Source organism: Asterias rubens, chromosome 1, assembly GCF_902459465.1.
Source record: "Asterias rubens chromosome 1, eAstRub1.3, whole genome shotgun sequence".
Classification (NCBI taxonomy): Eukaryota; Metazoa; Echinodermata; class Asteroidea; order Forcipulatida; family Asteriidae; genus Asterias; species Asterias rubens.
In genome coordinates this window covers 9,149,662-9,176,351 of record NC_047062.1, presented here as the reverse complement: position 1 = coordinate 9,176,351, position 26,690 = coordinate 9,149,662, and the positions used below count along the sequence as shown (strand labels likewise).

Genomic DNA, 26,690 nt, shown 5'->3' with positions numbered 1-26,690 from the left:
CTTTCTAACAAACAACACCAAATAACCGTCAGTCATCCAGATTTGCATATACATGTACATGTACATTGAACCATGGAGGAGGGAAACTCCTTCATGTGTACCTCCATGATCGAAACAAGTGCGGTCGTGCACAGAATAACTGAACATAAGCCCTTTTTGGCTCTTTCTTTCACTACAACGTGGGGCCACCAAAATTAATATAATAGGATGGAATTTTCCCCAGTTGGTCACGGAGCAATACTACATGGTATGGTGTGAGCACACTGAGTCTATCACAATGCTCAGAGACAAAAATGATAGAACTTCGCTAAAGAATTTCATCAAAGCACCAAACACAAATGTCTTCCTTTGAAAATAAGCCTCCCTTTTTGACAAATTCTTATCAAACGCCATGCCCGAGAGGAATAATAAGCTCTTGTCATACAGATTACCCTTTTTCTAAAACCTGGAGCCGTGGGTGAGTGCATCATGAACAAAGAATGAACAATGGACGGCGTCAATTACCTGCTGTTGGTGGGTTCACTTGAAATCATGTTTTAATGTAAACCTACACCATGTGAGGCAAGAGCTACAACATCGACTGTTACATGGTAAGTGCAGTGTTTTCCTGTCTAAGTAGGCCGACTTTTAACATAATGTTCAAAAAGGATTCAACACAAAAAAAGCAACAGGACATCAAACTATTGTTTAGGAGCATGCAGTTTCTGCCATTATAGATAGACCGGGCGCGAAGTTCAATTCTTAAAACTACACGAGGAGCAAAATTCTCTGCAGGTGACTTGGGCCATGTGTAGACCAGCAGACACTGTGAACCATTTTCACAACAAAGTTGTGCTTCTCAGAATTAAAGGCCACAGCCAAAATACAATGCCGCATGAACTAAGTAACTGGTACCCTGATGCAATGTTTGCTAAGCACATCGTTGTAAGCAACATTGTCTGCAAATCTGTGAAATAATACCATGTTCTTAATTGTTAATCACAACTAAATGTTGCTACTAGAAGTGTGGTTTTGATGTTAAAAAATGCTTAGAAGAAGTACATTCGTGGCATACAGCAAAATATACAAAAACGTAACAGCTGATTAAGTTTTGAGTTGTGCCCCTTGCTTTCAATCAACTTGATAAAAATCAGACAGGTGCAATCTCCATAACATGTAAGATTTCTGTTTCATTGAGCTGTGTACAAAACATACCTAAAGGTATAGTCCAGGCTCTGCTTGCTCTTTTGTAAACTTGTGATGTAACATACATGCTCCATTTAGGGAGTAAACTGCATTTGGTGCCCGATATGTGGCGTGCCCCCCCCCCCCCCCCAACCCAATCCCACTGCTAGAATTGTAATGGTAGTTGGTTCGAATTATATTACACCCGAGTTAAATGAATGTGATATATTTTTCACATGACTCCGGAAAGTATCATACTAACACACATCGGTGTATCACGGGGTAAATGCTTTATATCCCCGATGCAAATTTAGCATCTATTACATTCCCGTTGTGTTCTGTGATTTTCTGGCATTCTTGAGAGATGATATTTGAGGAGGGTTCACACATTCCTATCCCTGTGGAGACATCTTTGTTCCTTCCTTTTTCCCTTTAGTAAAGAACCTCCCATCATAGACTTTTATTTTGCACAAAATTCCAGTCTTTATGAGACCTATAGAGTTATCTTTTCTGTTTTGTTCGCGTGGTCTCTTATAAATGTAGTGAAATCGTATGTGCAAGAAGGGGAGAATGGCGTATAAACAGTATTAGCCCGCCCTCTATAATAACACGAACAATTTGCTTGTCTTACATTTTTGTTCTTCTAAAGCAAGGTTGAAAACTTCCTGTTCGAAAGTTCGCATAAACTGGTTCCATAAGCCCACAATGTTTGTCTTTGATGATTTTTTATGCAGGAAAAGTTGATTTGGCTTTTATATACCCCCTACAATCACACGTATTTTCTGAAATATAAATTTCTGTCATAATAATTGCTTTTAAATTAAATTTATATGGTTTTAAGTCCAGTCGTGTTGGGTATTGTTTTGCATGAACTGGATTTGCTTTTGCTAATGACACGTTTTCTGCTGTGTGATTTTAGTAGCGATTGAGTGCAATATCTTTTTACATTTTTATCGTTGGCAGGAGTCTTGTTTTACACTTCTCAAGATGAAAGTTTTTATAATTTTATGTAACCTTGCAGAAGCCCCTGTCCAACTTGTAACCATTGTGTTTTGTCTGAAGATTTAAAGCGAGAACGCTGGGCGGCTTGCACGAATGTGACACAATGACTTGTACCAAAATTGGATAGGGCAGTTTTTAGGGCGGGGCGTGGGGGGTGGGCTGTTACAGAAACAAACACCTTGATATTAATTTCGTTTCTTTTTAATTAAATTCGTGACCCCTCCTAATAACAGTTCTACATTGTTTCGAAATACTTTGAAAAAACTGACTGAAAGTAATACCTCCCTCAGACAACAGCTGTTATCAGTCTTAAACATTCAAAATGAAAAGAACCACTCGATTCAATTTATAACCGAAAAACATGCATATTTATACATACATTACGATAAATTGTACACCAAAATCATGAACAAGCAACATAGCGCTGATCAATAAACAAAGATTTGCAATAATAAAATATTATGTTGAAAGTTAAGCAAAATGATTTCTCTTTTAAGATTAGAAAAAAAGTAGTAACTAATTTTGAACGGAATAAAAACAAAATGATTTTTTGTTTGGGAGTAACACAAGAGGCTTGTGTCTTTGAAACTAAATATTCATACTAAAATAAACTTTCAATGAATTATTGGACTGTAAAAACAGTAAATAAATAAGAACATATCAAATCATACTCTTACCTCATACCAATTGCATTCTGGATGTCACATAAATGTACCACAGCTTCTATTCACAACAAGTAAGTTATTTTGTAAGATTGACCAAACTGTAGCCTCTGGTCGAATCAAGATACAGTACAATGCTTGGCAGCTCTGGCAAAACTGCTGTTTTCTACCTGCATGGTATGTTTTTACCCCCCTTTATAGTGACACAACTGCTGATTTTGGTTTCTTTGAATCAAGAGAAAGTACAACACTTGTCACGCTGGCAAATTTGTTTGCTATGAGGTATGTTTTACTCTCTTTGAAAAAGACATCCAACACCTGCTACTATTGAGAAACTGCTATACAGTGCTTCTCACACGATACATATCATCTCTTGAATCAATAGAAAGTACAATAGAGTGGTCAGTCTGCAGGACTTGCAATAGGAGACTTTCCAACGCTAGGTGGCAGCAGACATACCGGGTAAATTTCCATTTCCAGTTCTGAACATGCGCACAATTCTGAGAACAATGGATTTATCCGGTAAGTCTGCTGCCCTCTATCGTCCCAGAAAGTCTCCCATTACAAGGTTGTGGGTTCGAATCCCCCAAGCTAACCGCTGATTTCACAACGGCTAGAATAAGTATTGTCGTCTAGTTACTGAGTCACAATTTTTTGATTTGTGCAATTCATAATCATAGACGTGGAACCAATGGTTGCGTAAAAGAGATTGGCTGTTGCCATCTAGGCGTTTATATTCCCTTGACTTTGCCAAGTTCCCTTGACAGGAATGAATTCTAACAATCAAACTACTGACGACAGTTCTGTTGCTGCTACACACCTTTTCAATCAGTGAGGTTTTAAAACACAACCAAATGCATTAAAGGCACTGGACACCCGAAGTATTTTAATATTTTAGTGAGAAACTACCTCTTTAAAAAGTTACTTCAGAGGGAGCCATTTCTCACACTGTTTTATCAACAGCTCTGCATTGCTCGTAACCAAGTAAGATTTTATGCTAACGATCATTTAGAGTATTTTACCATAAGTGTCCAGTGCCGTTACAAGGCAGCGGTACATAGATTATGGAAGATCATCATGATCTGAATATTACATCCACTGTACAAAATGGAAACTTTACATATCTGAATAATTATCAAAAAAGATTCCGCAATTGGAAATGAAACATTCTGCGTTTCAAACAACTGAAGTACCTCTGCCAGGTAATGCAGATGTCTTAACATGTTTTTTTTTTTTTTACAAATAACTGTACACATTTGCATTTAGTATTTTGGCTTAATTATAGAATTGGTAAAAACTGTCAAAGAATGAGGTTTACAATTTATACAGCAATTGCTTGCTTAAACATTACAATACTAAAGAATACTGCGAATTGAACAAAACGTCTGTTCCTATTGCCTGCAACAATGCATGAATTAAGGGCGATGTTCAATAAACCCTTGATGCATTACACTCCACTTCCCAAGGGGCACACACAGCAGTACATACACCATGAGTGAAACCCCAACAGGTCCAGGTCCTACATAGTGTATATATGTAAAGAAACAGCCTATATGGTTATCAGTGTAGTCACGTACCTTTCAGTCCAGTATCAAGTACTGCAAGTACTAGGGTGGGCAAGTACTACATGAGCACAGGTACTTGGTCCGTTGAGTATGAATACCTTTAAAGTGTGCCAAGTATTTTTATATACGAGTACCAGGTCCAACAGCCGAGTACCAGGTACTTATATCTCCAACTTGTATTCGAGTACCAAGTATGAGTACCATCAAAATGACACTCGGGTAGTACTCGAGTACCAAGTCATCAAAATGAAATCATTGCTTCGTCCTTCGGATGGGACGTAAAGCCGTTAATCCCATGTGTTGTGTAATGCATGTAAAAGAACCCAGTGCCATTATCGAAAAGAGAAGGGGTTTGCCCCGGTGTTCCTGGCTGTGGCTGCTAAATGACCAACAGCACCTTGTAAACCCTTATAAGTTGCTACATAATTTGGGTCTCAGAATTCATCACTTCAAAAAATATTTTTCTGAAAGTTTGTAAATACTCAGCGCCTTGAGTACCTTGTTGGTAGATACGTGCGCTTTATAAGACAACAATATTATCATTATTATTTCTAGAGTACCAAGTAGGAATACCATCAAAATAATACTCGGGTGTTTGAGTTTTACTCGTGCACTGATTTGTGTTAAGCACAAAGTGCTTCCCATCCAGAGTACCGTGGACCGTATATAGAGTTATCGGTCGTCATACTTGCACTGAATCTGGAAACGCAGGAGTACAGAAACACACTTCACATTTTTATCCCAAACAAATAACAAAACATGATGAAAATCAGTTTGTTTTGGGAATAAAACGGAATTAAATAAACTTTCAAATACAGTGTGCCACCTTACAGAACTGCCTTACAGGTCAATAGACTTGTATGCTTATATTTATATCTTTTCTTCACATAACTCCACTGTGGTACATAGTATACTATTTCCTTTAAATTTAGGATATTTGTTAAATATTATTTCTCCAATACCACACACGTTTAAAGCGAAAGATATATAATTCACTAACGTTTCTGAGATCGAAATAATCACCTGTGGTGGATGACCACATTGATAAATTTAATTTAAAACAATGAAATATGACAAAAAAGGTTTATCAATTAAGAGTTCAACATATCAACAAATATAACATTGCGAAATTTAAACCATTTTCAATGCGCAAAACACCAGCGCAATTTTTACTTTAATTGAATGAGTATCAAAGTTGTAATTATTTATCAGAACAATCAGTTAAATTATTACTTCTTTTGGGAGGAAAATAATCACTGGTTACCATAACAATTTAAGCTGCACACTCCAAACCTTTCAGATCATTTATCTTCTTTTCTCCGTTGACCATATTTTCACAGGTTTGTCAAATAATGCATAATGTTGGGGCACGCCAAGTAAAGATACTGCAGCCGATTTCACAAAACGCAAGAATTTATCCTATCTCGAGTTAGGGCGAGTCTCGTCCTAAATTCAGGATGGGTTCAATGCGTCCTAATGTCTGTGGTAACTGAACTTAACTTGTCCTTAGTCCTAAGATCAATCCTAAGTTAGGAAGAGTTTGGTGACATCTACGGCTGGTCTTTGACAATTACAAAAAGTGTACCCTGCCTTTAAACATCACTCTGTAGATCTTTTGTACCTTTGTTACCTTCCATCTTAGCACTTTAGGTGGTTATTCATTCCCAATGCGTACTACAGATAGAAGGCGTGGCATTCTTTGAACGGTACCCGGTATCTATTATATTCTCAAATACGATTTATTCCCCTCAAAATACGATTTATTATTCACCGATCCAAACGGATTACAATCAAACAAAGTGCAGATTCACATTTTCTTGGACACAGATTAATCACCTTGTTCCTTTGGTCTCCTGAACTATAAGCTCTCTACTGTAACTCTACAAATAAATAAGCTATCAGGACTTAGCAGGGATTTTTCTTTCTTGAGAAGTAGCAGACAAATTCAAAGCATTCATAGAGGGAGTGGAAATGAATAATACTGGATTTGTTTACTGTGTTACAGTCTCAGCTCATGCCCCCATTAATGGCTTTGGCAGTGGCTAACATCGACTCACTGAAAATGACTGTTATGGCTGTAGCCCAATAGACATAGCTAAAGTTGCTTGATTCAAACCAGGTCTTGATTGCACTGATTTAGGATCGTTTTTACTATGAGATGTTGAAGCTCTCCAACCCTCAATGAAGAAAAGTAGTTGACCGTCATAAGCTATCACATGAGCAATCAGAATCAACTATATATTTTTCCATGAGTAAGTCTAGACTAATTTTGTTCTGGTGAACAAAATCTATCCAGCATTGTGTATGTGATTACAGGTTTTGGGTATACATTTTCTACGAGTATTTGTATAGCGACCTTATCATACACTATGATAAGTTTGCAATATTCAGTAATACACTGGATGTTATTTGGTTTTATCCCATACACCAATGTGTGTTAGCACTGTATACTCAGCATTTTCACCCGAGTCCTGTAAAAACAATCCACAGGAATATCACTTTTGTGAGATTTGAACACCCAACCTTTGCCATACATACCAGAACAGATGTCTTAAAACTAGACCAACTATCCCGCTTACTAGAGGCAATGTAAACCCTCTATTAACATCTCTTATCATACGGCCTGTGTTCATGGAAGCCTAGTTTCGTTTCAAGGGTCACCAAAGGTAGAACCAGAGGGGGGGGGGGGAGATGCTTCAAGAAACTGTTTTTGTTATCTACATGCATGTTCAATGTCTGCGAGCTTTTAAACAAAGGAACAAGATGTCAATGTATGTCCTACAACCAATCAATTATTTTCACAAGGCAAGACTATTATACAAAACCGCTTTAGCGACGTCTCCTACTATTTCTTCTTCTTGTCTTGCTTTTTCTTTTGACTCATTGCTTTCTTGTAGACTGGCCCAAATATCTGCAAACAAGAGAAACACAAGTTTATTTATATGCACAATAAAAACATATATAAAAAAATAACTAAAGATCAGAAGTGAAAGTTTCAGCTGAATTCAGCGTCTACTTTTAGAGAAAAACAAGTAAAAAACGTTCACTGTATTTTCCCAAGAATGTGAAATCAATGCATATTCAGCGAGGTGACAGTGGGTACTGCATCTCTGGCTGCAGCATTTGCGAGCGGACACCAACCCTCAGAAATCTGAGAAACGATTCATGCATGAATCATTTCTAAGATTCAAATGTTTTGGGGATGAAAAATTGTCCGAGCCGTATTACTACGAAGGGGTTTATACTATCAACAGCTGCGTTGCTTCCCACCAAATAAGTTTGTAAGGTTATTCGTTTTGGGAATATTAACCAATCTATGACTACATAAATGAGTTCTTAAATGTTGCAGCTTTCTAAAACTGTCCACACTTAAAACACAAAAAGGGTTACTTTTTGAAAATCTGAATTACCTCTTTTTTAACAACCGATTCGTTTCAACACCATAACAATTCACAGAGAAATTACTTCATGGTGTCACGGCATGGTGCCACTCGAACTGTCTCTCAAAATTACAGTTGTAACAAATTGACCAAAAGGTTCTGTACGACATTAGAGATACGGAATGTGTACAATAAAACAAGGTCTCAATTAAGAGTCAGTCTATCCTGTTGGCAAGTTTGACATCTGGCTCCAATGGTTTCCAGAAGATGCATACACACAAATATATGCCATTTCACCTTGTGTGAACAGCGGATGAGCACACTGGTGACATATCGACTTAATAATAATAACATGCACTTATATAGTGCTTAATACCAGGTTTCTAAGCGCCGACTTGCCAATAGACTTTATCGAATAATGACGTTACCATTCACAGACCCGTCCCACAACATGGCGTCTTTGTGTGCCATAGAAATCAAACCCATGGGTATTTTTCTCTTTATCTATAATCAAACCTGGAATACTGTAAGCTTCATCGATGTACGCGGTTAGACGCGCAAATGGCCTGTTTTACATTATGACCACTTCATTGATTGAGTGATTGATTTGGTTTATTGCTATTCATGTTTAAGTATACACTATAATTTGCCTTGGATCTCGTGCTTAAAAAGACATTTAAATACAAAACACATTGTTAAAATCACAGCAACAGAGGGGTTATTCGATCAGTCTACAGGAAACAAAGGTTTGTACAACAAATATCTAGCTACAATACCTACCTGGACCCATATGAACTCTGCTAGGGTGTCAATGTACACTCCAACATTACTGTACTTGCCGCTGTATCGGATGTAGGCCCAAGTCGTCAGGAGCACCAGCGCTAGACCCAGTAACATGTTGGCAAAATTGGCCATGGAATAGAGTCCAACCAGTCCAAATACCCCTGAGAGAATGTACATTATTATCATGGTCACCACAAACGTGATGGGTGTACGGGCTACATTGAACAGGTTTTTACTGTCGTTATGCTTCATGTATTGTTCGTAGGTTTCGTCTAGGTCAGCAATGAGGCGTTCACAGTATGGCTCGCTGAACTCGTCGCCGCCCATTTTGCGTGTCTCTTTGAATAGCTCCACGGCGCTGGCCTTTATGCGGTCATGGTGATTCTCTAACTCCTCAGGACTCAGGTATGGCTTGTCACCGCCACAAACCTGTTGAGTTCAAGCAACAGTCAAGATTCTTGAGAACAGATACAGATAACTTACAAAACTGCATTATTAGTAATCCAACCAAAAAGAACTGGTGGTCCTCATTGATTATAAAAAGGTAACAATTCCTACATGGTTAACATTACCCTTGATTCCCTGGTTGATAAACACAGGCATGATATTCGGTCTTTCAAAAAAAGTATGAATATTTTATTTTGTTGAGTATAAGGACTGACCTACATGTACGCCAATGGTTTAGGCTTTAATAGAAATCTCAGGCTATTTAATTAAAAAAATTCAGACTTTTCAAAGGGCAAAACAAATCGTAAAACAGTCTGAAGCAGGAAAGGTATCATTTCATTTCATGCCAGTAAACAGAACAGGGGCGGATACTGGCCGCTGTTTATCAAGATCCACTCGATAAGCACAGTTTGGGTGACAAACAGACTCTTGCTTTAAATGAAACAGAGTACCAGCCACAGGAGAACCATTTTGTCTGCAAAACATTTCCCTCTGAAATGAAGTCATATTCAGGTCTAATAGAATCCCAAACAAGGCTTTTTAAAGGCAGTGGACACTATTGGTAATTACTCAAAATATTTATTAGCATAAAACCTTTCTTGGTGACGAGTAATGGGGAGAGGTTGATGGTATAAAACATTGTGAGAAACGTCTCCCTGTGAAGTGCCATAGTTTTAGAGAAAGAAGTAATTTTCCACGAATTTGATTTCGAGATCTCAAGTTTAAAACTTGAGGTCTCAAAATCAACCATCTAAACGCACACAACTTCGTATGACAAGGGTGTTTTTTTCTTTCATTATTATCTCGCAAGTTCGATGACCGATTGAGCTCAAATTTTCACAGGTTTGTTATTGTATGCATATGTTGAGATACACCAACTGTGAAGACTAGTCTTTGACAATTACCAATAGTGTCCACTGTCTTTAAGAAGGTCATTTTGACGATGAAAGAGAGACCACAGGGCTTGAATTCTACACTGACCACAGGCCCCCAAGGCCAGGTGTCAGGCCATTAAAGTTATGATCGTACAAGTCAAGTGGTCTTGTGTTTTTAGTTAAACAGTAATCGTTATAAAACCTTTCTTGATTACGAGTAATGGGGAGAGGTTGATGGTATAAAACATTGTGAGAAACAGCTCCCTCTGAAGTAACATAGTTTTCAAGAAAGAAGTAATTTTCCACGAATTTGATTTCGAGACCTCAAGTTTAGAATTTGAGGTCTCGAAATCATGCATCAGAAAGCACACAACTTTGTGTGACAAGGGTGTTTTTTCTTTCATTATTACCTCGCAAAATTGACGATCGATTAAGCAAAAATTTTCACAGGTTTGTTATTTTATGCATATGTTGAGATACACCAACTGTGAAGACTAGTCTTTGACAATTACCAATAGTGTCCACTGCCTTTAAATGTTGACTTTGAGTTTGATAAAATACCTTTCAATCATATTCAAAGAAGCATACTAACGTATACTAAGGACAGACAGGATTAATATTACATATCTCAGCACTGTTCCAAATCTTTGAGTACCAGTGTTCCTGTCATTGATTTTCATTCACAGAACTTGGAAAGTACTGAGTATACAGTTCTTAATGCTCATCGACATAAGGGTATAAAAACATTTAAATTATTTATCCCCGGTGCTAAATTAAAAAAAAAATATTTGTCTCACCTCTTCGATATCTTTGACAAATTTGTCTTTGGCGCTGGCAACTGCTGCTAGATTGTTGGCCTCTGCTGTAGCCTGTAAAAACAACATTAAACAATATGTAAACTGATTGATTTTGTGGAGGCAGTTGGAGCAAGGGGGTCAGTTGCAGGGATTTCCTTCTTGCGGAGGGAAATGAGAGCAACCTTAGCATTATACCACATGCCTCACTGTTGTGGAGGACTGATTTCAATGAGAAGGTCCACTTACATGCACTCTTTCTTTATGATCTTTTTATTAGGGGATTGGGGTTTGGTGGCTGTGTCTTCTAACTAGTTTTTTAAATTGACATTCCATTGACTACTAACGTGAGTGAATAAGGTCTTGCTATGTAAACCAGGCGAACCAGGGTTGACTCCCTACTCTTCCACGATAAGTGTTCAGGGTTCTTTTATGTGCACTATCAAATCCAGTATATGAGACCTATATGGCCTAATGTCCAAAAAATTATGGTAAAGCATCATGCCCAAGAACACACATACCATGGCCAGGACTCAAACCCACACTCTACTGATTGGAAACACCAGAGCTTGAGTCCAGTGCTCTTAACCGCTCGGCCACGACATGGCAAAAAGGGAGATGTTTTAGGATCCCTTTAAAAGGAATTTAGTGCTGGAATAAAGACAATTCCAAACAACCAAAGACCTGTAAAGTGCAAAGTTGCTTTAAGGTCAAGCATGTAATGAGACAAACCTGTAGCATTGTTTTAGGTTCCGGTAACTCATTCCCTTGGTATATCTTCATATATGCCTACAGAGAGAAAGAAACATTACAGAATGAATGGGACTTCACTTTAAGCTTGGTTTTGGCTAATAGTAATAGAAATAGAATCCCCAAACAAGGGTTTCAAGGTTGTTTGGCTCTGAAAGAGAGAAACACGCAAGTTGAATTTTAAACTTGCATACTAATATTGTAAACCTGTCACATTTATTTCTGCTGAAAACTACTGTTTAAGTCTCCATCATACAAATTGCATAAGCTGTCATTGAGGATGACATGTGTTATAAATGTCATGTTGAACTGAACATAGAATTGAATAATCTGTGTGTAACATCAGTGGGTATAAACGGAACTAGGCACGGTCTCCATGGCTGGTACTACTACCATGAACAGCTCCCTCATTTGTTTACATTCAATGCTTTGCTGATGATCTTACCTTGAAGTACTCTAAGAGTGCTCGACATGTCACTTTAGTTCCGTTGATTTCCTTCATTAGGAGTCCTTCGTCAGAGAGTAGCATAGGCGCTAGTTTAGTCAACTGTTCTTTGAATTCGCTATCAATTGCTGTCACAAATAAAATGATAGAAACAAAAACCTAAGTATCTCTGCAATAAACTTGATATCCATCCTTTGCGCAGACATGTCACTGCATTTTGCCTAAAACAGAGGAAAGTACCAGGTACACCCAGGACTTTGTTCTGTGTTTTTGATTTTCCTGATGGCACAGCTAAGGAACCCAAACCAGACAAACATCAGTTTATATATCAGGCGTAGTATTTCTTAGAGGCAGGGCCATTTTCATGTTACAAAGGGCACTTCCATTTTAAGTCTATATATATAGAAACATTTGATGGGGCACTAAGGCCAAGACAAAGGCAACGGAGGCCATGGCTTCAGCAAAAATTTAGCAAAAATTGCTGAAGGTCGTGTAGCCAAACATGTGCTAATATCAATCCAACCTCATGTTGATGACAGACAGTATGGTAACCGTAAGGGTATGTCAACCACACATTGCCTAATTGATGTCTACCACCAATTGGTGTCAAAAGCTGAGAAACCTGGCAACATCAGTTCTCTTGTACTAACTGATTTCTCTAAAGCTTTCCATGTTATTGATCACAACATTGCTTTTTCCATTGCTTTTTGGGGATTTTTTTAATCAAATGCTCACTACGTAGTTTCTATTGTAAAGCTTTTTAATAATTATTGTAATATTTTTAACGAATGTAAATCATGTCGCAATTCAGCGGTATGCTGCGATGACATTTTAAAATAAATAAACCATTTTTTTCTTCTTATTTTTTTTCGTGTAACTCGTGCCCCCGATTTCACGAAACTCATCGCAAGAAGCGACGTATCGTAGGGTTTGCGATGCGTCGCAGACCTAAGACACGTTGGGCTGCGACGAGTTCCATAATCCATTTCACCAAACACGTCGTAAGCGCGACGAGTCGCAATACACACTATTTTCACTCTTAATAAAAACAACCCTTTGGACGAGGATGAACTGCTAAAGTTCTGCGGCTGTTTTATGTTGTGTACAACTTGGTCATGAAACAGTCGTGTATTATGGTTCATTCAAGATGGCAGACAGTCCCAGACACTCAACCGTTTCGGACTAGTGTTTAGGTTTGGGATTTTTGGTTGGTTTATAATTATTTATTTGATTAGTTGTTTTTAATAGTTTGTGTGTGTGTGTTCGTTTGTTATGCGTGTGCATGTTTTCTTTTCTTTTACCCATCCTTTTTTTTTTTGGGGGGGGGAGGGTAAATTTCCATTTGTTGTCTAGTGTCTTCTCGATTGGTTCAAGGAAGTTACGTGTGGTAATTGTTATGTCCTTTCATGCATTTTGTGCGTAACCAAATGAAACATCGCATTCTTACGACGACCCTATGGGTAGTCGTAACTTACGACGTGTCCTCCCTCGTTGTCAAGGAACTTGCGACAGATCCAACGCATTGTAACTTTGATGAAATCGATTTCATACGCATCGCAACTTACGACGTGTAACCGGTCGCAACTTGCACTTGCGACGCGTCGCAGCGCTTCGTGAAATCGGGGGCAGGCCTGTGACACAGCGCTTTATCTAAAGGCATTTCAAGGCTTCATATTGATTTGAATTCTTGTATTTGATTTTGTATTTCATACATGTCATAATAATTGATTTTGCAAGTGATGGGATTGGCCTAATAAACCATCTTGAATCAAATCTATTTATATAGCTACTTGTGAGGCTTTTGAGTGCAAGCTGCTGCCGACCATGCCAGAGACACTGATAAATGCGCTGTCTAATCTGTGCTCTAAACATATTAAACAACATACTGTACAAGACCTTAAGGGCTTTGCGCCCAATCCAAAGGACAAACACAGAGTTGGAATTATTACACCAAACTGATCCACATCTTATTCATATTTTTCTCACTATAGTAAGTCTCACCTGACAATCGGCCATCAAATTCTCTATTGCGTGCAACGGCCATACCAGGGTGGGGCATCAGGAAACAGCTGATCTTCTCAAAGCAAGCGTGGATGTGACGACGAACTTGGCGGAGTTCTTCGTGTTTGCTTCCCGTTTGCTTTAAGAATTAGAGAGATAATTCATTGCAGAGTTGACACAGAAAGGTGAACAACATTTATTCCAGAGTTGAAACCAATGGTTCTTTTCAGAACCACTCCAACTCATTTAGAGATTATCATTACATGGTGTTGCCGCAAACCTTACTATATTGTATTTCCACCATGCTAAGTTTCAAATCTTACCTAAAGGAACGTTACAGAATTGGTAAGAAACAAAATCGTGATTCGTGAAGATCACAGATTTACATCAAACTTTTATTTACACGATTTAATGATGATAGAAAACATTCCTTGAAATATTTCTGCCTGAAATGTCGTATTTGATAAGAAATAAATAATTAAACTTTGCATTTGGAGTTTATCGCTCAGTGAGCGTCTAATTCATTTTTTTGTTTGCATCAATGTCATGCAAAAATTGTAATCGGTTTTTAACTATTTTCTCGTGACCAAAATGGCCGATCAATCTCAAACTTCTACAGGTTAGTCAGTTTATGGATATGGTGGATTACATAAAATGCCTACACTGCCAGCAACTCTTTTGTCAGCAAAACCAACTCTGTAGTGTTCCTTTAACATTCACTCAAATCTGCTAGAAACCAGATGCATGTTTAGTTTTCAAGATACAAGTTTCTTTAATATGAACTTCATACTCGGTAAGCTTTCAGACTATACAACAATGTTTTTGAATCCTAACCAATAATGTGGGATACCTTTAAAGTGATTTACCTTAATTCTCTTTTCCAAGACTAGATTTCCTCCTTCGGCTCCGTAGTCATATTCATAAGGGTAGCTCCAATCCCTTACCAGAAACATCAACGACTATAGGAAAATAGCAGTACATGAATTATATTGATCATGGTTTATTCATGGCAAAACAGAAGCTAAAAGCTGAAATTTACAGTTAAAAAAAAAAACCCATTATATTAATGGAAGCTTAACTCAGCCACACAAGTCAAGAGTGTGACGTAAAAGTCAATATGCAAGTCTCAATGTCCATGATCTGTGAACAAAGAGTTATAGGCTACCAATGGGCATGTGGATCTTCTGTTTGTGCAGCTAGTACTATGTGGGAACGCCATGGCTATGGCTTGTGCACTGTGGACTTGGTCTCCACAGTCTTTTGTGGTGTTTTGTGGAAAGAGCTGGTTGGGCAGGAGTGACACAGACAGTCCTTTGTGGTGTTCTGTAGAAAGAGCCTGCAGGGTGACACTGACGGTCCTTTGTGGTGTTTTGTGGAAAAGCAAGGAAAGTGCAGGAGAGTACACTGATAGTGATAGCATTTTGATACGCCAAGTTATCTGGTCTCAAATGAAGGTATGGCAGAACATTCGCATAAAGTTTGTATACCTGGAATGGTTTGTTGCTGCTGTCTTCCATAGCTAAGCGTCCATACTCAGTGAAGAGTTGCAGATGATGAAGATCATCTTCCTGGATGTTCTGGGTGAGGTTGTATACCTGAAGACAACAAACATCAGAGTTAATGTGCAAGGGAGTCAGTTTGATCTAACAGGATGAAACTTAGCTTACTCCAAGTGAGAGTCTGACAAACAACACTGAAACTTGGATCCAAAATCCTAGAGAGGTATGTTGAAATGATGGCATTGCCAACCTTTGGTAGCCCCTTGGGTCTAGATTTCACAGAGCTTTTAGGAACAGTGTCCTCAGCACTAAAGAAGTAGATCAAAGAGAAGGATTTCTTCATATGTTGGGAAAAAATAACGGCAGATTTCGTCACCAGGCTGACCAGTCTGAATTCAGATAAAGGCCCAAATTTCTCATCCCTGCCTACTTCAACATTATGTTTTTTTTGTCGAGCATACCTGAACAGAGCTAGTCATGGTGCTAAGTGCAAAGACAGTAGCACAGTCTTTGACGGTGGATTCACTGTCAAATGCTCCCTGGGTGTCCATCAGGAGTACCGCAATCTAATGAGTCAAAAAAAACACATCAAAAATTAAAGCCAACAGCAACTAAATGTCAAAAAAAATATGAGAAGTTTATGATTTGAATCGAGTTGATTTATAACACAAAGTGGTTAGACTGCAGGACTTGCAATCTGATTTCACAATGACTAGAACAAATATAGTTGTCTAGTTAATGAATCACAGTTTCTAGATTTGTGTAATTCATAGACTTAAACCAATGTTTGTGAGAGAGCTTGGTGTTTATATCCCCCTTGTGGGAGTTTGCCGAGTTCCCTTGATGGGAAGATCATTCAAACAAACAACAAACAGACAACACAGTCAACAGTTGAACTGCGGCAAAATAACATACAAAAGTATACATTCTAAAAGAACACAACAAAAGCCTTGGAAGGAAAACAAACCAACCAACAAAAATATTCACACCAAAAAAGATGTAAAAAGGTTTGCATCAACTCTTTCAGGGCGAGCTTTCTTTTTTCAACTCAAACCTAAAATCCCCAGTAATTTGATTTTTCTTCTTCAAAATTGTGTATTATAAGAAAAAGTCTCTCTCACCAAATAAAATGTATGTTGACGGTACAAAAGTCATTAATATTTCTTGAGTGATAATGCCTTCCTGTGATATCATGTTTATTATGAGTTGTACACGTACATGTTTGACTGATAACACACTGAGATACATAGAGTAGATCATCCATGTACTCTCTTGTATATGTATTGGATCTCTTGTATATGTATTGGATCTTTTCGTTGCATGAACACTCCCTAACACAAGCTGTACTTGGTTGTTGCCCCCAATTTCCTACATTTTGTGTATCACTTTATAAACGTTGTATTTATATTGAGGAATTGGAAATAACTGTTGTACTGAACTGAACTAATAAAGGCACTTTCCAGATACTAAAGAGATCATACATGTTTGACCTTGGCATTGAAACAGATAATGACAAACTTCTCAGATTGTTTCAGTTTTATGAGATGAACAACAGAAATTTGAATCATATAAATGTTCAAAAATGTAGCAACCCTAATTACCTCTTCTCCATCTGGTCCAGGACACAAGAAGACTTTACTCCATATCCATATCCCTGTAGTTTCCCTCTCTGATCCACCGCGCCATGAGAACCCTTTCAGTGGCTCATCATCCCGTCCTAGCCAGTCCGCTGCTCCCTATCAACAAATGAGCAATTAGAATGAGAATATTAATTTTGGTTTTTACCCATACACCGATGTGTGTTAGCACTGTATACTCAGTACTTTCCCGAGTCCTGTGGACTATATTCTTTATCCCCAATGCAAATTTAACATCTCTTATAGAATGAGAATGTTTTTTTTTGTCCGCAACAAATCGCAACAAATAATATTCTGGCCTGGAATTACAGCAAGGCCACTGATGAGGCCATGGCCTCTGTTTCTAATGGTCTTCCGGTCTTGACCTTGGTGCCCCTGCAAAATATTCCTGTAGACTGTAAAGGACTTGCAAGGGGAATGCCCAATTCAAATGCCCCTTTAAAAACCCTGCTAGTAGCATAGGATGCTTGGGTTTCTTCTGTTGGTACAGCTGACACTACTAGTATACAAATATTGAGTGGCTCAGAGTGGAATGGCAGGAATATTATCGCAAGGTAAAATTTGGAATGTTCCATTTCACGAGGCGAAGCCGAGTGAAATGGAACAGTCCAAATTTTACCGAGCGATAGTATATTCCTTCCATTCCACTAATTAAAGCCACTCAATATCTGTTTTATATAACTGACATTATAGATCCTTGTCATTTGATGTATTTTAAAAGTATAACATTATGAAAAATCACACAAATTACTGACATCCAAAAATCATATAGCGCCGCTACAATGCACAAATCGGATCACAACCTTTTGCACAGGTGCTCCTTTGTTTTAGCAGCGGCGCGGCGGCGCTGTACTGCTCAAAACAATGGGAACAAGGATGACCTTAACTGTTGAATGGGAAATGCTATTCCCCATGGGCAAATAGGTCTTTTTGATCGCCGGTGCGGATGGGAGTAATAGTGAATGTCACGTGAAATAAGTTCCACCAATCGAATGACAAGGATCTGTATGTCAGTTATATAATTCCAAAGATTGCCACAAAGTACCAATCAAGCATTGGGTGCATGGGTGTCTTCTTGTTTGATGTGAACACTTGTCTGCCGAGCTACAAATGTTGCCATCACTCAAATCTGCCAGATTGCACCTTCCTGCCCGACATGAAATAATTCAACTCATGGTGTTTGAGTTTAATACTGAGTCATTAAGACATGGCATTTAAGTTCCGTTCCAAGTCCACTTCTCAGATTCAAATTTGTGGGCATAAAAACTGTCATTTTTTTTTTTACATTACATCATTACTTTGAAGTGTTTCTCAAAATTCTTTATGCTATCAAACGCTTCTCTGCTGTGGGCCTCCTACCAAAGGTTTTATTGCTACTAATTGCCATTAAGAGTGATTACCAAACATATACCACCTTCACTTTAAGAAATGTTGTCTCTCATCTCATTTCTTACCTGCTTCACTAGATATCTGAGCAAGAAATCCAGCAGGAAGGACTTCCCCTTGCGGAAGGCTCCTGCCACCGACAGCACACATACTTTCTTATCCCGGATTCTCTTGTCTAGTAGTACTTGTTCCAGGACATCTTCTTTCAGTTCAAATCCTTGGTCTTCGGAGTTGGACACTATCTGTAGCGGCTCACCGAACTGGTCCGGTATAGGAGGCATGGTTTAAAACTAAATAATAAAAATAATAATCAAATTACAGTGTAGGCATATCATGGGGCACTTAACCTCTGATATTTTTGGTCAACATAGTGTGGTTTTGAGTCACAGTTGTGACACTTGTTTCCTTGAGCAAGATGCTTTTACAATAATTGGTTTGTCCTTCAAGTGGGACATTAAGCTGTAGGTCCTGTGTACTGCACATAAAACAAACCATAACACTTTGAAGAGGACGAATTAACCGTGTTTCTGATTCACATAGCCAGTGCTCTTGTTTACAGGTTTCCTCAGGTGTGCCATACAGTGATAAAGGCCACTTGATTTCATTACCAGAAAATAAACAATAATAATTGTTGTCATTATCACCACCATGCATGTGTTGGTCGTGATCAGATGCCAATCCTCAGATATCAGAGAAATTCTCTGATTCATAAATTTTGGGGTACAAAATATATATTTTTGATTAAAATATTTTTGATTAAAATATATTTTTTGAAAGGGAATCCTATCAACAGCTGCAGTGATTTTCACCAAGTAAATTTTGATGGTCATTCAGTTTTTGGAGTAGTTCCCGACCAAGATGACCCTACCTTAGACTAATGCTATATAGACAAGAAAAAAAGTGTTGAAGGCTTTGCAGTAAATGCGGTTTAACTGTATCTGATACAAAATGCATACTGTGTACACATGGTACGTATGTGAATTATGCATAATATTTTAAACATGTGGAGTAGGCCTAAATCACTAACATCTGAAAATTGCATCAAATGTTGAGAATAATTGCATTTTTTTACACCAATTTATTTCAATGGGTTTTAGATTGCTTTAAATACATTGAGCAAGAGTAGTCCCTATGCTGAGACAAAGGTCTCAAAATTCTACTAGGTATGATATCATACTATGATAACATTTTAGTAGCCTATAACCCCACCAGTTATTCAAAAATAAATCAATAAGCTTTAGCGAACTAAGTATTGTCACAGCTACAGAAGTATGCCTATAAATACCCCAAAAACATGATTTCTTCATATCTAAAGAAAATCAAAGACATCTTTCTATCACCAGGCTTACAAAAACAAGTCTGGATTCAAATAAAAAATCGGAAATTTCTCCACACAGTGATTCAGTCAGGACAGCAAACTATGATTAATTCAAGTACACCTAAGCCTTACACAAAGGAAACTCTTAGATTATAAGGCAACAATTGTGGCTTGGCAGCTTATTTGCAAATCCTCCATCCCTGTAAAACATCTTAAGATCAAGGGCAAACTCTCTATCCCTGAAGGGATCAACCAAGCAATGGTTAGTCCACATGTATTTATAAACCCCTGGGATCCAGGGTCTGTATTAATATTTCTATCTCTCACACATGGACATTATTTGATTAATAGCCCCAGATGGATAATATGCACAGTATGCAGAAATTACAAAAAATCATGCAACGGTTTGCAGTGCTGTAGTCTGGTAGCGTCCACCCATTGCAACATTTGTATGCATTTGCGTGTAAATGTACGTAGACATAGTTCTGGGTCTCCTCATAAAACAGATGCAAGTATGCACTAAACATATTACACCACTACATGTACAGGCAGGACTCAGCATCTTGCAATGTACATGTATTAAATGTGCAATTCAGTACATGTTTTTCTGTTCCAGTATAATGTATCTGTAGCATGAGCATTGAGCAACAGCCAGACACTACTTGCCCTGTACCATTACCAAAGTGCTTCAGGGAGTCTCAGAATGTTCAATGTGCCACTTTTCTAGTCACCAAATAAAGGTCTCTCTGAGTCTCTGTTCACATGAACATTACACACATAATACATGCAGATGGGACTGTCCAGGAATTTTATCTTTGAAATGAGAGGCCATCATCTTCATTTTGCAAAGGGACTTCTGTTGAAAAATCTTAAAGTCTACCCTAGTCAAGTCATGTCAAGCAAAAAGAATTTTGTTTCCAACGCAAGTCACAAGTAATTCCTGCCCTGAGCTAGTCCTGGAAATATTTAAGGGCTATGTTTGACTTAGAATTTGACCCGATAACAGACCTGCTAAATAACAAAGTGCCTTAAGCCTTAACACTTTGAGGAAGTTGGTAATTTGGCAATATATAAAGTACACAAAGCAAAACCCACAATCATTATTGTCATAAGAGTTGAACAGCTTTTAACATGAACTATTTTGAAGGCAACTGACTGATAAATTCGACAAGCGATGTTTTATCAAATTGATTTGTTGTTATGATAGGCTTTTCTTTTTACCATTGTCATTTAATCACCTTAAATGTATCAGCATCAACACTACAGTTAACAGGACCTACTTACATCTGCCTTAAAAGCAGAAAGAGTAGGTAAGCACAACAACATTTTGCTTACCAGAAAAAGTTAACCAGCCAAACTATCATGTCATAATGTACAATTTGCAACTGGTTTCCTGCTCATTTCTGCTGAGTAGAAAATTGTTAAGCAATATATTCAGCTTTTAAAGCAGGATCAAGTTAAGGCCGACTAACAAGAATAATAATGTTATATTTTAAGGTGACAACAAAATAAAATAAACAAGAGGTGTTCCGCGCAGATTGTCAAAACGCCTGATTAAGCATTTTAGTGCAGGGGATTAAATACAACATCCATCCTCATCAAAATAGCACAATCCATTCCATAGTACTCAGACACACAGACTTCCTAAAAATACTGTTGGTGTTACTTAAATATTTTATTCAATTAACTTTGTTGAAAATGCTTGGAATGCTAATGGTGGTCTGAGTTGAACTTGAACTCAGTCTTGATGTGACATTAATCCCTCCCCAGGCACCATGATCCCCAGGGAGGTCAATTGGATGATGTGCACAACATGTATCATTTAGATTATTGTTCATTCATTACTGGGTTGTGATGTAATTGATAAAGTGATTGCTTGTTAGTTAAAACTAAATGCCAGAGCTTTACAGTGTATGTAAATTCTTGATATTCTAATTAGTGATGACATTCTTGAAGAAACAAGTCATCTGAGAGTGTGAGTGTAATTGCAGATAAATATATGTGTTCCACATACATGTACATGGGTTGTCATATGCAGTGTGCAGTTTAACCATTTCCCTTTATAATGTAACATAGCAAAATGTTACACAAAATTGTTAGACATCAAATTAAAAAAAAGTTTTCTGCTGAATAATGGCTTGCAGTGTGCCCAAATCATTTTCAAAAGTTTAACTCTATATACGCAAAATTACTATGAAATTATTCGTCGGTATGTCACTTAATTATTTTCTATACTGAAAAAATGTGATTGCTAAGTAAGGGTTAATTATCAAAACATTTTTATCTTTTAGAGGGCAAGGCCATTTTCATTTTACCAAAGGGCACTTCCATTGGAAACTCTTGAAAGGAACTTGAAAATGTACATGTTTTGTATCCACTCCTAAAAATTAATGGCAATACAAACTTACTTTTATATAAGAAGTATAGCAGCTTTGAATAATATAAAGCATTTAGAGATTCATTTAAATTCACAGAATTGTGGTTTTATGGCAAAAGTTACTTGTTTTTTTCCCCCAGAGTTGAACTTGAGAAATGTATTGGTCAGAAACAGTTCTCAGATTGTGTATTCCAATTATAAAGTATTCTTCGTGCTTGGACTTAACCGTTCCAGAGTTTATAATAAATATTAAAAAAAAAAAAAAAAAATGTTAACTTTGAAGGGGCACCAAGGCCAAGAGCAGGGACAACAGAGTCATGACCTTTGTGGCCCCTGTGTGATTCCAGGCTTGCTTCAGTAAATGGTATGTCATTGAACAGCAATAGGAGACTTTCCAACGCTAGGAGGCAGCAGACATACCGGGTAAATTTCCATTGTTTACGTAGTTCTGAACATGCGCATAATTCTGAGAACAATGGATTTACCCGGTAAGTCTGCTGCCCTCTATCGTCCCAGAAAGTCTCCCATTATTGTATCCATTTCAAAATGTAACCCCATTGATTAATCTGAATATGAATGGATGGCCCCTGGTTGGTTTACAAATGACATGTATTACCAGCAGCTGTACTACAGTATGAGAACAAGCCTGAAGTCCACTGGTCAATATGACAGGTCTACATGTAGACAGTGGCAGTGTGAAGGTCACAATTAGTTCATCTAAAAACCAACACAATGGTCCATTAGACATAATAATGAGTACAGCCAATCAAGATGGAGTCAGTACACTAACCAAGTTATATTATGTAGGCCCTAATACATAGTAATAAAAAGCAAGTATTTAATCATTTCAAGGCGACAAAGTAATGTATTTATGGTTTATTAAATTTGCATCGGAATAAAGAATATTTATTTTTGATTATAATTTTTAAAAGCGAGGGGTCATTTGTTTTTTTCAGATAGCCATAATCCGTCACCATGTACAACAATAGCCATGCATTACAATTGGGTAAGACTCCAGATAGCATTGTTTGCAAATGGGAAAAGTGAACTGTGTATATTTACATGTAATGATCTTCTTGATCCAAGACCAAGCTATGTGCTGCACACACAAACACTGCTTCGGGATTAAAAATGTATAATTTAATGTAGGAGGTAGCTGGTATTCATGTTTAAAAATCATCACTATGCATACATTAAAAACACTAAGCAGAAGGTCAACGGTACAATATGAAAAGTGTACATCACTCGACCACTGGTTGTTCAACATTGCCCAAGCCCAATGAAAATGTTCCATACAGTCAGTGTAAATTCATGTAGCAAAAACAACCCCTACAATTACTATTAAGTAGGGCACATTATAGAAACATTGATCATGGAACTTGCCTTGTAAGAAAGCGTACCAGCATTTGTACTGTGTACATCATACACACAAAATACTTTGTCTGTAGAGCAGCAATTATGCACAAGACAAACTATGGTGAGAACAAGTGTACATCTTGTGTATCTTTAAGTTGTTTGAGTGATCTTTTTTTCTTGTACATGTATAAGCCTACTATGTATGTACCATGCTTTGGAAACAAATCAATTGTCAATTTAATTATGACCTTTCCCATAATTGTTTTTATAACAGCAGTGCATGCTATGGATTGGCTATGCACTTCATGTTAGACTTAGAGAGTGTATTTTAAAACCCCATTCATAAATACCCCAGACACTTTCGCCACTCCTATTGGTGGAGAGCGTGTCACATGGGGGTGTTTAAACGGTTGGTAATGACCAGCTGGGGCTGTTTATAAATGGCTTGCCTCCGCGTGTCGGGTGCCCGCGTTTGCCAATACTATCACGCGGCACGCAAAATTCATAGCTATTATTAACAGCGCGCAATCTATTTCTAAGCACGCACACAACCCACGGGCATCAAACAGATTCTTCACAAGTTTTTGAAAAAAATACTTCAAACCTAGAACTTCCAATTGTCAAAGTGTCTATAACATATTTTTTTAAAGTTTTTTAATAAAAGGTTATTTATGAATGGGAATAAAAGAGTAGTGACTCATTCTTATACGTCCGTTTAAAATATTGCAGGATCGTTGCTATGCGATAATAACCCTCACCTTCGGCTCGGGCCTTTATCTCACAGCAACGACCCTGCCTGTTTTAAGCGGCCATTAAGGAGCTCGTCGCTACCCTTTTAATCCCTCATTGACTTAAATTCAATTGGTAAATGGTATATATACATTGGTCATTAAGATTTTACCAATATTTCTGCTGATACTTCTGACAATCTTCAACCAAATGTTAACAGGCAATCATATGATAGTCCCCATCTTTCATTCTACATGTAGTTGATGGATAGGACCATGCATTTTGATTCTAGTGTCAACAGTCCAGCACTGATAGTGAAAAAAAAAAAAAGGTTTTTAAAAAACATAAATTCTAATTAATACACTATCATGACAAACCACCATGATTCATACTGCCTCTACTACTAGCTAGCTGTGGTCTAGTCTGCTCTAGCGATGCAAAGGTAGTGGGTTTGAATCCCACCCAAGTTGTTTGCCAGTGTTTTGTTTTTACCATATAGAACAGTGGATAACCACCATCATTTAAATAAATAAGAGTAACAGAAAAAATTATGTATTTGTACATGTAACCTAGTTTTCACAGACCTTGGGAGAGTAAACAGTTCTTGATACACATGGGTGCAAGGATCCAAAGTACATTCTTTACGTCCGCGTCCGGTGCAAAATTAACATCCACCATGATAGTTAGTTTGGTGCTAAATTTGCCTCCACTGATGTGATCAACCCAACAGGGCAATATGACCTGAAATGTGGTTAGGATTCTACCTAGGATGTAGCGACACCTGGGGTTGATTTCACAAAGCCTTGAGATTCATCTTAAGATGAGTTGTCAGTATCACCATAGTGATTTGTATTGTGATATCATACTTTTCTTAGCAACTGCGATTGATTTGAATTTAAGATCAAAAGTAGGTCTTTGTGAAATCGGCTCCAGGTAATCTAGAAGTAAGACTATGGGGTTCGTTCTGCTGTCTTCTCCATCTTGAACAAAAGAGGAACAAACCTCATACACGTAGTTCCAGGATTACACACTAGACAACAACACCACATTACAATAAAATACGCACCATCTGAAAAATATATAAAAGTAGGTCTACCCCAATGTCTCTTTGGGAACTTTACATGCCAGGTTTTGTTATTATTAAGTAGTAAAGTATTAACCCGTTTTGCTTCAATGGTTGCTGGTAAATGATATTGCTTGGATTATTCACCAAGAATCTTCTTTCGTCGCGCACCGACATAACATAAATAAACAAATAATTTGGGGGCTACATAAATAAACAAATCATTTGGGGGCTAATCATCCTTACTCACAGCTAGAGCTGAATTGCGAAGGACGCGGCTACAACATGTTTGAGAAGCAGGCATGCAAGGGCGCCTTCAGCTGACAGCCACATCAACTGACCACGGAGCATAGCCAAGATCGAAAGTGTTTGATTTTTCCCGAGGGAGGAAAACCGGATAGTCTGGAAAACCCTTGTGGCACAGCAGAGAATCAACGCCCATCTCAACTCACATAAATGGCCCTGGCCTGGAATCGAACCGGTGTCACCTTCAGAGGCGAGCACTTTACGCACAACACAAGCCAACCATGCCACCAAAAGTCAAAACATACATTGCCATATTATTATTATTGGGCATGTTGGAACACGAATGTAATTTATTAGTGTAGTGGGAACAGCCTTGGCCGTCAGTAGCGTCAAATTTGGGTTCGGCTTCTTTTTCGCAAAGTCAACAAAGCCGAATGAAAATATTGGATTATTGTATACATAATGAATGGTGACAAATTGAGACTAAGTTATTGTATGCAATGAATTGAAAGAATAAGAATCTATACGTTATCGCAACTATAGTTAAGTATAATCCTAAGATCATTCATGGAGGTAGAATTACTGCTAAGAAGAAAGATTAAGTCGTTAAGAAAAGATTCTAATCTAATTCTAATAAAATAGGGGGGAGGAGCTGACCCCTGAGGCTGGAGAAAGCAGTGAGTGACTAGTGACAAAAAGTCAAATTTGTACCTATTTTTTTTTTTGGGGGGGGGGGGAGACTCCATGTTAAAATGTTTTAACTTTTGAAAAGGTCATCGTGGGAGAGTGTTACTGTAAGTGTAAGGAATCCACACGACGTCCATGTTTGGACAGTGTTTATACTAAAATACTAAATAGCGGGTGTATCCATTTTTACATTACACAATATTTTTGTGTCATCATATTCATCAACTATCATCTCTGTTAATTACGCTTAAATTAATATACATTATTATAATGTAACCACATAAATACACTGAACAAGATATTATTCTTCAAATACCACCACGGAACATTAACATCAGGTTGTGCAAACACGACACACCAGATGAATGATAAAATATCTCACCTGATGAACAAATCCGTCCAGCACAGACGACCATTTCAAAGTGCAATAATGTTTTTTCTTTCAAATCGTCGTATAGAGGGCGCTAAACAAATAGTGGTAAGCTAGTCTCTCTATCGGTCGGTTTGGTGTGCATTGGCAGTTT

General features: G+C 37.8%; 1 protein-coding gene across 1 annotated transcript; it reads right to left on the bottom strand.

Annotated features, from left to right (window-relative positions):
* Positions 1–4,870: 4,870 nt before the first annotated feature.
* LOC117292564 (atlastin-1-like) lies at positions 4,871–26,602 on the bottom strand. Its single transcript, XM_033774671.1, has 13 exons — positions 26,549–26,602; positions 18,459–18,680; positions 16,969–17,103; positions 15,829–15,933; positions 15,356–15,463; positions 14,735–14,827; positions 13,869–14,007; positions 11,868–11,995; positions 11,405–11,461; positions 10,676–10,747; positions 8,554–8,985; positions 6,015–7,304; positions 4,871–5,954 (listed from the first exon to the last, which is right to left on the bottom strand). Exons 2-12 carry the CDS (start codon positions 18,669–18,671, stop codon positions 7,239–7,241), a joined length of 1,548 nt encoding a protein of 515 aa, XP_033630562.1. The 5' UTR covers positions 18,672–18,680; positions 26,549–26,602; the 3' UTR covers positions 4,871–5,954; positions 6,015–7,238.
* Between the last annotated feature and the right edge of the window lie 88 nt (positions 26,603–26,690).

Excerpts from the sequence above, each read along its gene's own strand:
- LOC117292564 (XM_033774671.1), bottom strand. The coding sequence starts at position 18,671 with ATGCCTCCTATACCGGACCAGTTCGGTGAGCCGCTACAGATAGTGTCC. Across the intron at positions 15,464-15,828 it reads CCATGACTAGCTCTGTTCAG|GTATACAACCTCACCCAGAA; the intron begins GTATGCTCGACA and ends TGTTGTCTTCAG. Across the intron at positions 10,748-11,404 it reads AACCTAAAACAATGCTACAG|GCTACAGCAGAGGCCAACAA; the intron begins GTTTGTCTCATT and ends TTGTTTTTACAG.